Source organism: Aspergillus terreus, genomic scaffold (assembly GCF_000149615.1).
Source record: "Aspergillus terreus NIH2624 scaffold_6 genomic scaffold, whole genome shotgun sequence".
NCBI classification, from domain to species: domain Eukaryota; kingdom Fungi; phylum Ascomycota; class Eurotiomycetes; order Eurotiales; family Aspergillaceae; genus Aspergillus; species Aspergillus terreus.
This window is the reverse complement of record NT_165929.1, coordinates 1,243,943-1,259,115: the sequence shown is the minus strand read 5'-3', so window position 1 is coordinate 1,259,115 and position 15,173 is coordinate 1,243,943. Positions and strand designations below refer to the sequence as shown.

The following is a 15,173-nucleotide window of genomic DNA, read 5'->3' as shown; positions in this document are numbered from 1 at the left end:
TACTCCCTGGTATGCCACGTCAATAACCCTGGCCTCCTGACCTTTCCTCAGCTTCACTACGGGTTTCATTTCATTTCTTAACTTGAATTCATATGGAGACCTGGCCCTGAGCTCCGAAGCCTGGGCCTAGGCCTCTCCCGTCGTCTTGCCGACAGTGTCCTTGATCTGCCGGCGGCTTTTTCTATGCTGGGGTTAGCGTGCCGCCACAGTTGCGCGTCACAGGAAACATGAAACATACCGCCCTTCTCGATGCCCTTCACTGCAGCATCGGAAACCACCCGGTCCGCCTTCTTCAGGGTCTCTTTAGTAGCGTCGACGGGGCCGGACTGTCGGCGAGCGGTAGACGAGATCGATCTCGCCGCACCAACGCCCAGGGCGGGAGTAGTGCGGATCGCAGGGGTAGACGCCACGCGGGCAGTCAGGGGGGTGAAGCGCGTGAGGAACGACATGGTGGATGTAGCGATGGAAAAGGTGTTCAATTGAGGATGAGGGAGCAGATAGATGAATCGATCTATGTGATACAATAGTATTTTCTAGTGATAAGTGCAGAGCTAGTATGGTGTGGATTTATATACTTCATCTGGACCCCCGTCGACGTCATACCCCCCGCGGCTCCTCTTACGTCGTTCACCCGTCAGTAGTGGAGCCCTTCATTGGCGACCAAAGCAAGACGCCGGCCAAAACGACCATGGACCAGATCGGATTGATGATGATGTATGCGTCCGGTTTGTTGGTTTGCTGGTGGCTGAATCGTGGTCGCTGGGGTTGGGGTCGAGGTGATGCGTTGATGTTGGGCCAGTCCATCGCCTGGGAATTCAGGGTCTAGACAAGAACACTATATTCATTATATTAGGTGTAGACACTCTTCCAACTACTCTCCAAGAAATATATGTCAGGGATGCTATTATGGATATATAAATCTAATCTATCGCCCCATCACTCTAGTGATATTATGAACAGGCTCAAACCACTATATGCAACCATGGGTATTTACCACTGCCCTGTCGAAAAAGAACGCCATATCATGCTCCTCCCTATTCAAACCCTGGCATGAACAATGCACACTATACCATGCTTGCGTCCAATGCAATAAAACAAATCAATGCGCTTTGCGAAAGCCATAGAGAACTACTCCCCGCCGTCTGCATATGAACCCCATGCGTGGCCAGCCCCACGCGCCCTACACCAGACCAACGCCGCACTCACAAGTTCGCGCTGAACGCTGCATGTGTTGGGGAGCTTCCGCTCCGGGGCCGTAGCATCTGCAGCTCCTGTGCTTGCTGGATGGGGAGTGCGTGGTGGATCAGCGGCCCCGACAGGTTGGAATGGTAGGGGTTGTACGGCGCAATGTCGTAGGGCCGGGGTCCGACCAAGCGCGGGTGAGGGTCGCCAATGTCCACCCGATGCGCACCCAGGTACAGAGTCTGCGCGGCGGGTGCCACTGGCGGTTGAAGAGGATGGAGCTCGCCCGCCCAGCTCCCCGTCCCCGACAGCACATGTTGCTGCGGGATGGCCAGCGTACTGGCTAGTGGCTGGGTAGGGCCTGGCATGGGGGCGATCCTGGAGACACGGACGGGCTCGGTTGCCCACGAGTGATGCGACTGCGCTGACAGGTCGCGTGACATGGGCTCGGGCGCGGGATCAGACGCGTAGCCGGGAGGTGGTGGCCCCTCTGCTGTTACTGACGGCGGTCGCGAGACACCCGGCATGAAGGCCGAGGGATGCGAGATCGAGGTAACGTTGGTCGTCGAATGACTGAGAGTCGTGGGCTTGGTGACCCCGGTGACTCGGGGCGCGTAGCCGACCTCGATGTTGCTGTCGTAGGGCAGCGGAGGCAGTGTCCCTATGGACGGCGTGCTGGCGGACATGTCGAGTGGAGCTACGCGTCTGGCAGTCAGATGATATCGTGCATTGAGGCTCGTCCTCAGGTCTAAAGCGTTCAAGTCGTCGGTTAGATGGCCAGGCTCGCTGTACGTAGACTGGCTCAGTCGCTCCGGTCTCAGCTCGGGAGAGAAAGGCGATGCTCCATACAGGTTAGTCGACCGAGTAAATAGCGAATCACCCGATGACTTGGTTGTCAGTGGCAACGTGCCAGGATGGCCCCCAGGGGTTGATGATGACCGTGGTTTCCAGAAGGGATCGGTATCGCGCACGGATCTGGCTGCGACGGTGGCGTAGGTTGGCGGTACGTTCTCTTTGTGCTGAGGAGGACTTGCGTTATGTACAGCAATGAGAGCCTCTTCGGCGGACAATGAGCTCCGCCTCTGTCCAATGTCACCGGCGGATGCGCTTCTCCCTGACGCAGTTTCGACCTTGAGGATAGGAGCAGCCAGTTTCGGACGCCGGAGGGCGCGCGGAAATTTTGGTTTTCGTTTCAACGGCTTCTCCTTGTTCGACTTGGGCTTGGTAGGGCGTCTTACAACATGCCATTCCTGATCATCTGTCTGTTGTGGGCTAGGGAGTTGCGAGGATTTCGGCAGTTCCGTCGTGTGGCTTGCATGGGACGACGGCTCTGGCGAACTGCGATGAAGCGGGACGGCAGTTTGTGACGATCTCGGGCGTTCCGTCGAGTGACTTGTGCGAGATGGTGTTGGTGAGATGCGATGGAAGTAGTTGTCGTTCTCTCCATCAGTCTCATATCCAATCTCCTTTTCCGTGCTGGAATCCCGAAATATATGAGGGAGGAATGGTCTCAGACTGACGTTAGGCGGGACCCTAGGCATCTCTAAAGGAGATTCCACCTCAGGAACCACTTCGTTGGTATCCCACGTTAGCTGCCGAGAAGGACCGTCTTCCGGGGTGGCAGTATCTGGAATCGAGGACGAAGAGCTGCTGGAACGGTCAAACACTGAGCGGTGCTTCCGAATGGATTCCTGCGAAGAGCTGGGTGAGGCTCGCTCGATCTCATTACTGATACTCCGTCTGATCTGCCTCAGATCCTCGCGCGCCTCACGGACGATTTTTGGCTCATGAGAGTGGCTCCGTTTAGGGAAATGGTCCGCGAGCCTGGATGCATGGGTCTCGTACTCTCTGTAGTCCTGCACCAGGCCGTGATCGTCCCCGCTCATGCGGTTTTGCGCGCTTTCATACGACGTGCAGAGGACTCGAGTAGCAACAACAAGCCAGGAATCGAAGAATCCCGCGACCGCTTTCTCCGCGTTGGGGGCCGGTTTCGTCCTCCTCTCCTCGTCCATGATCTTCAGCTCATCTCGGCAGAATCCCTGAACGACACTGTGGATCTTGATCCGGTCGATAGAACTTGAGTTGGCGTAGATGGAAAGAGTCGCCTCCTGACTGCTACTTTCTGTTTGCGATTCGGAGAGTTCTGGTTGAACTGCCTTCATGTCTAGAATACTCTCCTTCTCGGTCCGCGGAGAAACAGCTTGCACGGCATATCGGACCGCTACTCGCTCGATCAGGCCATACCGGATGAGAATTCCCAGCGTGGTATCGATATCTGGGCCTTCCCCCGGCCCGCTACTTGTCAAAATCTGGACATTCCAGGCTTCCAGTGAAGCTCTGCCAAAGCTGATCAGCCCAACGGGAATGTCGTGGCCGAAGAAGGAAAGGAGATTGATCAGGTTCAGCGCCTCAAAATACTCCTGGCGGTAGAGATCATGCATGATACTCAGGAAGGGCTCTGCGAGCTTCTTGTCGGTCAGGTGAGAATCGATGTGATACTTCTCGAGCGGCTTGGCGATGTTGTTCAAGTGATGCCCCATTGCATGCACAGCAAGTGGGAGGCAGCCGTAGTGTTTGACCAGCTCTGTTGCCTTGCGGATCTGCTGTTTGGTCGGATTTTTAATGCGCATGTCTTTGAACAAGAGCCGGCACGCATCGTTAACTTCGAGGGGCGGCATCTTCAAGCAATAAGGCTCATACAAGCGTTGCTTCTTGCTCAGCGTCCTATCCACAGAGGTGTATATGATGCTGCACTTCTCTTTGAAGGGAAGGAATTGCCTGAAGTTATTGAGATCATCGTCACAAGCAAAGGAAATCCCGTCAAACACCATCAGCCAACCATCGTGGGTTTGGAACCAGTTCCGTACGATTTCCACGAAGCCATGCGACCTGCTGGAATCCGGTAGGTAGAACTCATGGTCATCGGCGATTTGCGAAATGGCCTGTGCAATATCCCAGAAGCATTTGAATGTGGACTCCGGGGATTTGGCGTCAATCCAGTAAATTCCTCCAGGATAGCAATCGCGATAGGTCCAGACATATTGTCGGGCCAGATGTGATTTCCCTGAGCCACGGACTCCGCTAATCAAGACGGCCGTGAGGTGATTAGGTCGCTTCCTTGCTCGGTAGAGTCTGGTATGCAGGATGTCCAGTTCCTTTTCCATCCCGTAGAACGTGGCGTTCGGATGGAAACCGGGGGGTGCTACGAGGAGTCTTGGATGATGATGCGGGTTATCGGTGATTTGCCTAGGGTTTCTATCTGGAGACAAGTCAGCAATCTGACTGCGGTGGCATTTTGTAAAGCAGAGAACGCGGATATACACGAACTGCAAGAAACGCGGACGGAATTGCAGGCAAGACAATGGCACGGAGCGATAATGATCATGAGGAAAGCAGGGTCCATTTTCTTTTCTTCTTTTCCCCCATTGTTTCTCTCTATACTAGGGAGAAGTGCAAAAGCACAATACAAGACACACAAATGAAATTCGTCACTTTAAAACCGCTTACTAGCAGGTTCTTCCTCGATCTCATAGCTCTTCAACGTGACAGGTTCCTCAGATGCAGATGCAGAAAGTAAGTGAGTCCTACCAGGGGGTTCCCTCGTGGGCAGATTTGGAGCGCTCCTTTCCATGATATCTTCTCGCTCTGCCACGGCGTCAGTCAGGGTTGCATAGAGACAGAAAGTGAAGTCACGGACCTCGATGAGTGAAGATCTCCTCCGCTTTCTGCTTCTTCCGGAGTAGTCGAGTCTGCTTCTCTTCGACCCAGCGGGCGGCGATGGTGTTGGGGGCGTCGCCTGCGTAGCGCAACAGGGCGGCGGCGACGGCCTCATACCCGGGCGACATTTCATCCTCGAATTTGCACATGTTGCGATGGTTGGCCTCGATCCCCATGCGTTCGACGCCCTCGGCGTGAGGGGCGGCGGAGCTCTCATCGACGATGAGCTCACGGGTGCCCCGGACGTCCGTTTTGAGGGTTTCATGGAAGAAGTAGATGTGATAGCGGCCCATGTCCTCGGCGAACAGACTATTGATGTTCTGCAGGGTCTCGTTGTTCGTCTTGAGCGCACTGATCAGGTTCGACGACGAATCCATCACTTTTTTGGGGATCACGGCGGAACAGATATTCTGCAGGAGAACACCCCATTTGGCCATGTCAGAGCCGAGATGCGGCGTCCCGAGGAAGAGGATGCCATAGGTGGAGACCCAGATGGAGCGAATGTGCTCCGTTCGCTCATTCTGGATATTCTTGGAGTAGGTGAGGGCGCGCTTGACGACCAGGCCGCCGAGCGAATGGCAGACGAAGATGATCGGACGATCGGAGCAGTTCTTCAGGCTGCGGTTCGCGGCCAGACTGGAGGCGAGTGTTTCGGCATGGTTGTGGATGTGATCGCTGGACACGCTGTCGGAGAAGGAGGAGACGTTGGCGTTGTATCCATAGGTGATGATCCTCACGCCGACGCGGGCCAACACCTCGGGCAGCAGATCGACAGGCCAGAACACGTCGGGGTCGGTGGTGGCCCATGTGTTGTAAGGGTGACCGTTCAGGCCGTGGACAAATACGATGTCGACCTTGGGGTCGGGGGAGGTGTACACGGGGGTCGGGCCGATCCGCCTGATTTTGGAGGCGATGCCCGTCATCAGGGGGAGGCTGGGGCGGCTTTACGCCAGCGTGGTGAAATGGTGATGGTCGGATAGTGTAAGGGAGTGAGTGTGAGGGAGTGCACAGCAGAAGGAGTGATTGTGGGGGGGGCAGAAGGCAGAAGGCAGAAGGTGGAGGGGAAGAAATGGACTACTTTATACGGAGCCGACAGACGGGAGCAGATGACTGGAGTTCCTGGTGCCTTGACTCGCCCGGGGCTGACCAACAGCAGGTCATGCCTCCAGCCTCGCTGACCTGCTGGCTCTAGCGCCGGTCGATCGATGGATTTAGGGGGAATTCAGGAGGATTTAGGGTGAGAGATGTTCCACGGGTGGTTCCTGACTATTAATGTGGTTGCAGACGGGGGACGGTGTGTTTTATATAGTATTCGATCGGGACTATCCTATTGTTGGGAGAGTATTGTCTATTGACTATTCTATTGTCTATACTATTATTCTAGTTCTATTCACTCCGACAGTGCCCAGTAAATCGATCTATGATCGACAATTATTCATCGCCATCTTCTGACCTCCCCTCAGACTGTTTGTAAATCATCGTGGCTGTGACGGGCGACTGCTCGCCCGACAGAATACGAGTTGTCGTTTCTTTTTGGAGTGCTTACCTCGACTCCTCACATTCTACGCTTGGGGTATTATTATTCTCCACAGGTTTCGTAAATGCGGGACATAGCCTCACTGCATGACATCCGATGGCTGCATCATGTAGGTACCGCCATTTCACTGCGCTCGCTATACTTTCTCCTAGTAAGAAACACCTTAGTGTTAGTTGAAAATAGTACAAGTAGTATTCGTCTGTACGATGTACTTGTTTTAAATAGTTCTATGTAGATATTAACGAGTGGATCCGCGGCTCCGTCCGGGGAGATCCAGGGTTCGCAACCTGCCCTGTGGCAGTCTAAGCCGCCTATTCTTCAGTCTAGATGCACCCCATACTTTACGCCTACCACCGATCTACCATGACAACAACAGCAATACAATCTAGATGCGCTTCAGATGACTCAGACCCATCATCTCCAGCAGAAACCAGATCCGGTTCATTGACTCACCCATCTAGGCAATCCCGTACAAATAGAATACAACGATAACGAACACACATACACACATTCAGTGGCAAACCCTCTCATCTGACCAATGATTCATTCATCGCCCCCGGAACGCAGGCTTCCTCTTTTCAGCAAATGCCCGGAGTGCCTCCACCCGGTCCTCCGTGACCATCACCCCCTCATACGCTTCATTCTCCGCCGCCTCGCCGCGCCAGCTCCCATTGACCGCCCGCAGCGCCTGCGTAATTGCCACCGGTCCGCCCTCGCAGATATCCAACGCCAGCTTGATGCTCTCCTGCAGCACCTTCTCGCGCGCCCGGCCCTCCTTCTGCTCCTCCTCCGGCAGGATCTCCACCAGCCGGTCGCAGAGCCCCATAAAGTACGACTCTGGCCCGGACACCCGTCGTCCCGTCAAGATCATGTCGCGCGCCCGGTTCAGCCCGATCACGCCCGGCAGCCGGTACGTGCCTCCCGCCCCGGGGATGATCGCCAGTCGCGTCTCCGGCAGCCCGACGATGCTGGACGACCCGAACACGCGCAGGTGCGTGCACAGGGCGAGCTCCAGGCCGCCCCCGAGCGCGGTCGATGACACAGCCGAGATGGTCGGGATGGGGAGGGTGGCGAGTTCCGTGAATGTGCCGCGGAGTCGGGTGAGGAATTCGCTCGTCCTACGACGCGAGGTCCGTTAGCATCTGCGCCGGCGGACGTAAAGCCCAGCGATCGGAAACAATTAGACGGGGCTTACTCGTTCTGGGTCATCTTCACGCGCTCCTTCAGATCCGCGCCCGCACAAAATGCCGAATCCGTGTTGCTGCCAATGACCAGCGCCCGGGTTGGGCCCGAGCCGCCCTCGGCGGCAATCGACTGGACCTGCTTCGCCAGGCTATCGACGAGACCCCGCGACAGTGCATTACGGGCCTTGGGCCGGTTAAGGAGTAAAACGCGAATGTTCCCCGACCCCGGCGCAGGGACCTGTTGGATCTTGAGCACCGCATCGTCGGCCTCGGTGCTGAACCGGGCCACTCGGATGCGCAAACTCAACACGGGCCGAGCTTGAACAGTGCGGGGGAACGCGAGACGCGGCGGCATAATGTATCGATAGAGTATGTCGGGCGAAGTGGTCGGTTAGGATAAGTCGAAAAGAAGTTTGGGAGGAGTGGGATGAGCAACAATTAAATGTTCGTGCAGAAATCAAGGGAGTTCGGAGGTGTGGGGAAAGCTGCTGCGGGTGCGGGGAACATCGACGATTTTGCCGCGGATAAGCGCTGTCTACAACTTCGCGACCAAGCAGAACGACGTAAATGAATGGGTATCATGCATATTGATGCTACAAAAAGATCTATATATATACACGCTATAATACAACAACTGGTCATCCCCAGTGCACCGCAAGGTACTCTTGCACTTCCTCGTCACTGGGCCATGGACCCCAGACACCAGTCGCAGTGATGATGTCGTATGCTTCTTGCAGATTAGGGTCAGTGAAAGTCATCCCATCCGAAGCCTCAATCACACCTGGCGTAGACTGTAGAGAGTGCTTGCCCCAGCACCCCTCGAGGAACGCGCGGATACCGACCACCGTCCGCCGCATGATTCGATCCCCGTTCATCCGTTCATCTGACGCCTCTTTCAATGGCCCTGCATACTGGCTCATCCAACGGAGCAGGCTCAACAATCCATCATAGTCCTCGGCCAATCCAAGTGATCGGACAAATGCATGCAAGACGGCAGGCGAAGGCACACGGCATAGAGCCGGCAGTGTGACTTGGCCGTCGGTCTTTTGTTGGAGAGAAGTCAGAGTATGTTCAACCATGGAGGCGGTTTTGGAGTCAGGGAAGACAAGTTGGTCGAATTGCTGTTTGAGGAGGGTGAGGCCGCTGTTAACCATGTCCTCTACGCACAGTCCACTCAATTCGGTACGAGATAGATCACCCCGCTGCTTGGCCTGGCTGACCAGCGCCAGACCCTCTTCAGCAGCGTCTGCATCCTTCACTCCGGCAACGACGGCCCTCGAAAAGCTTTTGCAGAGAGCCTGGAATCCCTGTAATCCCAGATCGATTCCACGCTCCTTCATCCAGCCAGTGACTTCCATGACTTCATGCCAGGCCAGGATAAGTTGCGTGCCGGGTGATAAACCGCGAGGCCGAGCAGTAATGCGCACCCTTTTCAATGCAAAGAGCATATGGACCCAGGGTTGGGGGGACCGAGAGCTTCTCGCCTTGAGAAGCCGAGCTGCATGGGCCAAAGTGTTTGGATAGTGGCCATCTAGGCCCAGGCCTAAGGATTCTGAATGACTGGGCGTGGTACCTGGCACCCAATCCTTTGAGTGGCCATTCATGGCGATGGGAAAGGCGTCGGCCGTGCGACCTCCGTATCGCACAACCCACTCATTCAAGTCCGAGAATTTACACAGCAAGTATATGAAAGACGAGAACAGGTAGTCAGGTATCTCGTCAAGAGCTTTGCGGGTTGGGATTTCATATGCAGAGCGCTCCGCCCAATCAGCACACAATGCCTTCACTTGTCCGTCGGACAGATCGCTACTGGTAAGATAATGCAGCCCAGCGCTGAGAGTGGGGGCCGATCGCAGAAGGAGTGCAAGAAATCTACCACTAGGCCTGATGCCCTCAGAGAGCATTTTCTCGAGCAGCTCATTCAATGTAGGCGGCTCGGTCGAGACATATATCAAATCTCGTGCAGAGGAAGGCTCTGGGAACACTTCCGGACCATCGCCCGGTAACGCGCGGCTTCCGTTGTCGAAGTTGCTTTTGACGGCCTTGCTTCGATACACCAGCTTCTCTGCCATTGCTGCATAAATGGACCGCCGGGGAGGCAGGCCCTGGTCTTGATAGGCAAGGAAGCAGGCCCATGCTTCTCGCACAGTCCTTGTGGCACGGATTCGGGCTTCCCATATTGCGTGGTGGGAGTGATCCCCCGTAGGGTCACGGAGAAGCCCCGGATGGCGAGACAACGTCCGAGTTTGAATCGTAGGACTCTTGTCGGTGTCCCAGCCAGCGAGGATGCTAGAGACCTCTTCCCAACGGCTATGTGCGTATCCGGCTTCTTTCATTTGCGACATGACTCGCATAGCGCGGCTCTTCATCCCTTCGATCCCTCGTTGAGAGTCGATGCCCAGTTTATTTTCCTTCCATGGTGGCCAGGATGGCGCCTTCAGTTCCGCAGATTGCCGTTCATCAAACGTCTTTCTATGGGCCAGCTGAACTGCGATTATTGCCTGGTAGCCTTGCCGCGTGACAGGCAGAACAGGGCGATTCCTTGCCATTGCTTTGAGGAGCTCAAATTGTGCCTCCTGCTGGATAGGAGCTGACGCGAAAGGACCAATCTTACAGGGCAAAGAGAGTAACCGAAGAAGTTGATTCGAAGTTCTCGCCATGACCTGAATGCTCCTCCGTGTCATACCACCACTCTCTTTCGATTCCAAGGTGGACAAATAAAATGAATATGCGCGGGCAATAGGCAGCTGGGCTTCAGGCCACAGCTGGCGCGCATGGTGGAGCAAGCGGATAGCGAACGTGGCACACGTGTTAGGATCAAGCAAAGGCTGGGTCTTCCCAGACGAACGTGCCTGGTCGAAAACAGTCTCCGATGTTGCATTGATCGACTGGGAAGTGTTTGGAAGGTGTTGGCCTGTCATAAGGTGCAGGGAATATACTAGGAGCAATCTGAATGACTTCGTGTCGAGATTCTGTCGTAGAAGAAGAAGGGGGATGAATGACGGGACCGTTGGATGCGTGGTATGTTTCCTTTTCTTTTTTGTCTGTTGCTCATTGAATATCAAAAGCCGCAGAATCGCCTGGTACGGGCTCTCGCTCCTCAAGATCCACGCCCACGCCACGACATCTGCAACGCTGTAGTGGCGCGCCTTTAGATATTTGCGGTGTTCCCTGGTCAAAAAGACCTTGCGCAAAGCAAGACCCAGGTCCGATTCCGTTTGTATTGAAGAGCCCTCTCTCCCCATTTGGTCGAGGAGTCGATCCACACGGTATATGTAATCGGCGAGGATTTGTTGTAGAGTCATTCGATGGTGAATTTTGAATCTAATTCTCTGTTCCCTTGTCAAAGGGACCATAAGATGGTCGCTGGGATTTCGAGCGGCGTACGTCCAATGCCGCTCGATGCCTTTGGATGTGTGCATGACATTTTGCAGGGTATCGATAAGATACTCGGTGGGAGTTGGTGAGAAGGCCCCGGGAAGCCGCTTCGACAATCTCCGAGGGTTGCGCACATCCGTCGCGAATCTCTTTCGGGTACGTTTACCAGGCTTCCGGTCGACGGTGGAGTTGCCAGTTGATGCCAACGGAATCTTTTCATCGGTCTCAAACTCAGACGTACTCGAGTCGCGACCTATTGAGCTGAACGTGTCCGCTGTATCACGCCCTTCGTGGGTTGCACCTGGAGAGAGAGGGAGCGGATTCAGCCGTGAGTCAAGCCGTCGCTCGCTATGTAATTTGCTGGAAGATATAGAGGCCTCTGGTACCGATCCGTGATGTTGGTCGTTATAAAAGCCGAACTGCGCAGAGGCTGGACCACCGACGGAGCTCGCGGATCGGGACAAGTTGAGAGGACTAGCCGCGGTGTTGGACGGCAAGTTCGAGGATATGTTGTGATTCAAAGGACGTAAAGGGCAATCGCCTAGATGATCCTGTCGGGCAAGTGAAACCGATTAGTATAACACAAAGCATGATCAATGAGCTGGAATTCGGTTTGGTACCTTGGGCCGTGAACGGCTACTAAACAAATGCGCCGCTCTCAGAGAGCAGACCCTCGAGCGGCTCGGGACATGATTCAAGACCGATGACATCCATGAATATCGTCCCTCCGAACTGACGAGTCTGCAGGGAGATAATGCCAGCGGGGAGAGAGAGAAAGAGTGAGAGAGAGCGGATGAGGAATGGAAATTGTATAGGCAGAGCGGCCGCGCCGGGCAAGAAAAAGAGAGGTCACGTGCGGGATCGTCACGGGTTTGGCCTGGCGCGCAATAGGAACAACCTGAGGATCTCCCTCTTTCGCTTTGTCCTCCCGCTGGGCACCCGCTGCATTCACTTTTTTTCCCAGGCTCATTGTTCCCCCGACCGGCCTCTTACCTTGCGTGCATATCGACGTATGCTCGGTCCTGTTTGTTGTCAATTCACTCTCGTTGGGGTGGCTTGATTGTTCCCTCTCCGTCGTGGTTTTCCTCCCTGGTTATCCTCGCTCGATTGGCGCATCCGCTTCGGAGATCAACGAAAACACGCAACCATCCTTCTGTTGTTTCGAGCACAGTCTCCTCGGTTTTTGACTTTTGCTCATTCAATTTATACCCTGAATTCCAACTCCTCGGTCGCGTCTCCGGGATTTCAGATTCAACCCGCGACGGCCGATCGTGACGAACTATCCTCTGATTCGCGTCAAAGAAACCCTGCAGCTTCGGCGCGACTCCGGACCATGAGTGCAGACGATAGCGGAGCAACGACCTCGATGTCGGCAACAAACGGCGAACTCACCACCGCCACCCCCGACCCCCCTGCCTTGGCTACACCCGGTAAGCGCAAGCGCGTATCGAGCCATGAGGACAAGACTTCTCAAGACCCCAATACCGCCACATCGCAGGCGCAAGAGAAAATAAAACTCCAAGAGAACCTGCGCAATCTTGTTGATATTCTCAGCAAGTAAGTACTCTCGGTCGCCTCCCGCGGTTCGACCCGCGCACTCATGGCTGACCCTTTATCTCAGAAATGACACGGAACTCCATCTCTTGTCCTGTACGTTGCCGAGTTCCCCTGCGAAGCCTCGTTCAAAACGCGCGAAAGTGTCGAGCGACAGAGATGAACCTACAAGTATCCAAACACGGGTCGCCTCGGATCGATACAACTCCCTGTCTGAGTTTTTGAGTGACATTGAGAGGGCTTCCGCGGCTGTGATTGAGAGAAACAAAACCTTGGCCGCTGGTACTCAGGCAGACGGATCGGCCCTGTCAGAAACCGTGAATCGCATAGCCGCATTCAAGAAGGTTTTGAACAGCCTTGTTCGTCAGGCCCAGGTGAGCCAGTCGACCATCAAAGCTGAAGTATCTGAGGATGATACCGAAGTGCCTGCGGAAACCACCACTCCGAATGTTGAGACTCGAAATGAAAACATGGTCTTGACGTTGTTTGGAAACCCCGCGAACCCAAAACAGCTCTACTCAAGCCTTCAAAAATCCGTCAAAGTCCCTCTGCCCTCCGATGATCCATCAACGGAAAAGTACGTGGAAGTACAAGCACCCCTCCGCGAGGTGGGCTTGCCTAACGGGATCACGACTACTAAAGCGGTCCCTTACAATGCGGAGGCTAAGTCGAAGGAGCCGAAGAGGACTTTCGGTGAGGTGTTCGCTCCTCAAAAGAACTTGCCTCACTTGGAACCTCCGCGTAAAGCAAGATCTTCCTCTCGGAGTATCAATGGGTGGCTCGATAATTTCGAGGCGATTACAAACTACAAGGCTTTCCTTGGGGATCGGAATAACTACTGCCTCGCGCCTCTGCCTTCGGGTCAATGGCTCCAGTACGGCGGTGTTACTTCCTCCCCTTCTTACTGGAATCGTCGCCAGAAACAACAGTCGTCGCAACAACATGTCCAGGATCGGGTCGAAGAGGATCCCGCTATGTGGATTGACGATGACGCGTCTGTTCTGCAGGGTGTTTACTCGTCTTTCGCTCCTTCATTCGACAGCTCGGGGGCTATTGTACAACATGATGCAAAAGATTCGGTATGGTGGAGCAGACGGGGTGCAAAGCGCCTGTACACGTTAGTATCACTGCCTTACCAGGACGAGGATGCATCCTCAGAACGTCCCGGTAACATTGGTGAACTTGACGAGAGTACCTTGGAAGAGATGGTGAAAAACTTCAACCCAGAAGACTTCGCCGATAACGTCTCTCACACCGAGGCGCCAAAGGAGGAGCAGGAAGCTGAAGAGCGTGAGCAGGACCTGGAAGACATGCTGCGTGACGTCTCGGATCTGCTGGAGACCCTCAGCTCATATCAGAGAAACCGCAACCTTGAACTTCCAACCGCTGGTGGCGGCCAGACCACCGAGCCTAAGGAAAAGACAGGTTCCGATTCAAAGACATCAGGTGCTCCTTCTGAGGCCGAAATGGATGTGTACGAGACACTGCGGACCAGCTTAGCCACCCTGATCTCCAACTTGCCCCCCTATGCTGTCGCGAAATTGAACGGCGACCAACTGAACGAGTTGAACATCAGCCAGAAAGTGGTGATCGAGAACCCCGACTATCAGGGAACGATGGAGAAGGACGACTTCACGATCCAACAGGAACGAGCGGCAGCCATGGCCCCGATGGCAGGCACCGCTAATCGGACACCATCGCGTTCTGGAGGCTACCCGACAGGGTACAACCAGCGAGCTTATTCTCATAACGCGCGAGTGCCACCACAGGGTGGTGTTCAGGCTCCCTACTATAGCGGGAGACAACCCTCGATGTCGGGACCTACAACATACACTCCAGGACATCCACAAAGCTATACGGGCGCGCGCCCCCCTACAACACCATCTCAGCGACCAGGCTTCGTCCCAGGATATACACAGCCTACCCCCTACAACCAAGGGCAATTCCAGCGGCCGGGGCAAAATGGGTATAATCCCTACGCGGCGCAACAAGGAACACCTGCCGCCCAAACCTCTCCGCAACCATACACGCCGCGACCTGGACAGCCCGGATATAATCCCGCATACGCAGCTGGACGAAGTGCCTCCCCTCAAAAACCACCTGCTTACACTGCTCCACGAACGCCATATATGACCCCGGGATCCGCCAATCCCCAGCAACGATACATGCCGCAGCAGCAGCCCCCACCCTACGGAAATTTTCCCTCCAACCAAGCGCCGCCACCGTCTGGTGCTTATTCCAATTCGGCGGCCGCCATGACTTATGCCCGCAGTGCTGCTGAGCAGGCTGTTTTAATGGAAAAAAATAGACGAGAGCTGCAGCTTGCGGCCCGACAGGGTTCAACGCCACAACCGACAACAGAGCAGGCCAGTTCCCAAGATCGGAGTGTCACGCCCAGTAGCCGGCAGAACGGAACTCCAATGGCTTCATGAGCGGGTTGGTTGTTTTCATATTTGATGGATGGTACGATTTGTTCCTCTTGCTTACGTTTTAGAAAGGTTTGGTTCGATTAATGTCGGGATTCACCCCTGTTTTATTGTTTTTTTACCCTTCTATCCAATGTACTTTTTGTCTTTTCTTGGGACTAGAAGGAACGGAGGAAAAAGAAACTCGGCTCTTAT

The 15,173-nt window shown here is 54.8% G+C and overlaps 4 protein-coding genes across 4 annotated transcripts; 1 reads left to right on the top strand and 3 right to left on the bottom strand.

Moving 5' to 3' along the window:
- Window positions 1-1,202: 1,202 nt before the first annotated feature.
- ATEG_04685 (LipA and NB-ARC domain protein) lies at window positions 1,203-5,822 on the bottom strand (the record flags this gene model as incomplete). The annotated part of the gene is made up of 3 exons (XM_001213863.1): window positions 1,203-4,441; window positions 4,690-4,827; window positions 4,880-5,822. 3 exons carry the CDS (start codon window positions 5,820-5,822, stop codon window positions 1,203-1,205), a joined length of 4,320 nt encoding a protein of 1,439 aa, XP_001213863.1.
- A 1,161-nt stretch (window positions 5,823-6,983) lies between these two features.
- Window positions 6,984-7,975, bottom strand: ATEG_04684 (putative mitochondrial methylglutaconyl-CoA hydratase (Auh); the record flags this gene model as incomplete). Its single annotated transcript, XM_001213862.1, has 2 exons — window positions 6,984-7,554; window positions 7,632-7,975. 2 exons carry the CDS (start codon window positions 7,973-7,975, stop codon window positions 6,984-6,986), a joined length of 915 nt encoding a protein of 304 aa, XP_001213862.1.
- A 283-nt stretch (window positions 7,976-8,258) lies between these two features.
- Window positions 8,259-11,712, bottom strand: ATEG_04683 (uncharacterized protein; the record flags this gene model as incomplete). The annotated part of the gene is made up of 2 exons (XM_001213861.1): window positions 8,259-11,549; window positions 11,644-11,712. The coding sequence occupies 2 exons, from the start codon at window positions 11,710-11,712 to the stop codon at window positions 8,259-8,261; spliced, it is 3,360 nt and encodes a 1,119-aa protein (XP_001213861.1).
- Window positions 11,713-12,331: 619 nt separating this feature from the next.
- Window positions 12,332-14,984, top strand: ATEG_04682 (uncharacterized protein; the record flags this gene model as incomplete). The annotated part of the gene is made up of 2 exons (XM_001213860.1): window positions 12,332-12,555; window positions 12,620-14,984. 2 exons carry the CDS (start codon window positions 12,332-12,334, stop codon window positions 14,982-14,984), a joined length of 2,589 nt encoding a protein of 862 aa, XP_001213860.1.
- Window positions 14,985-15,173: the final 189 nt, after the last annotated feature.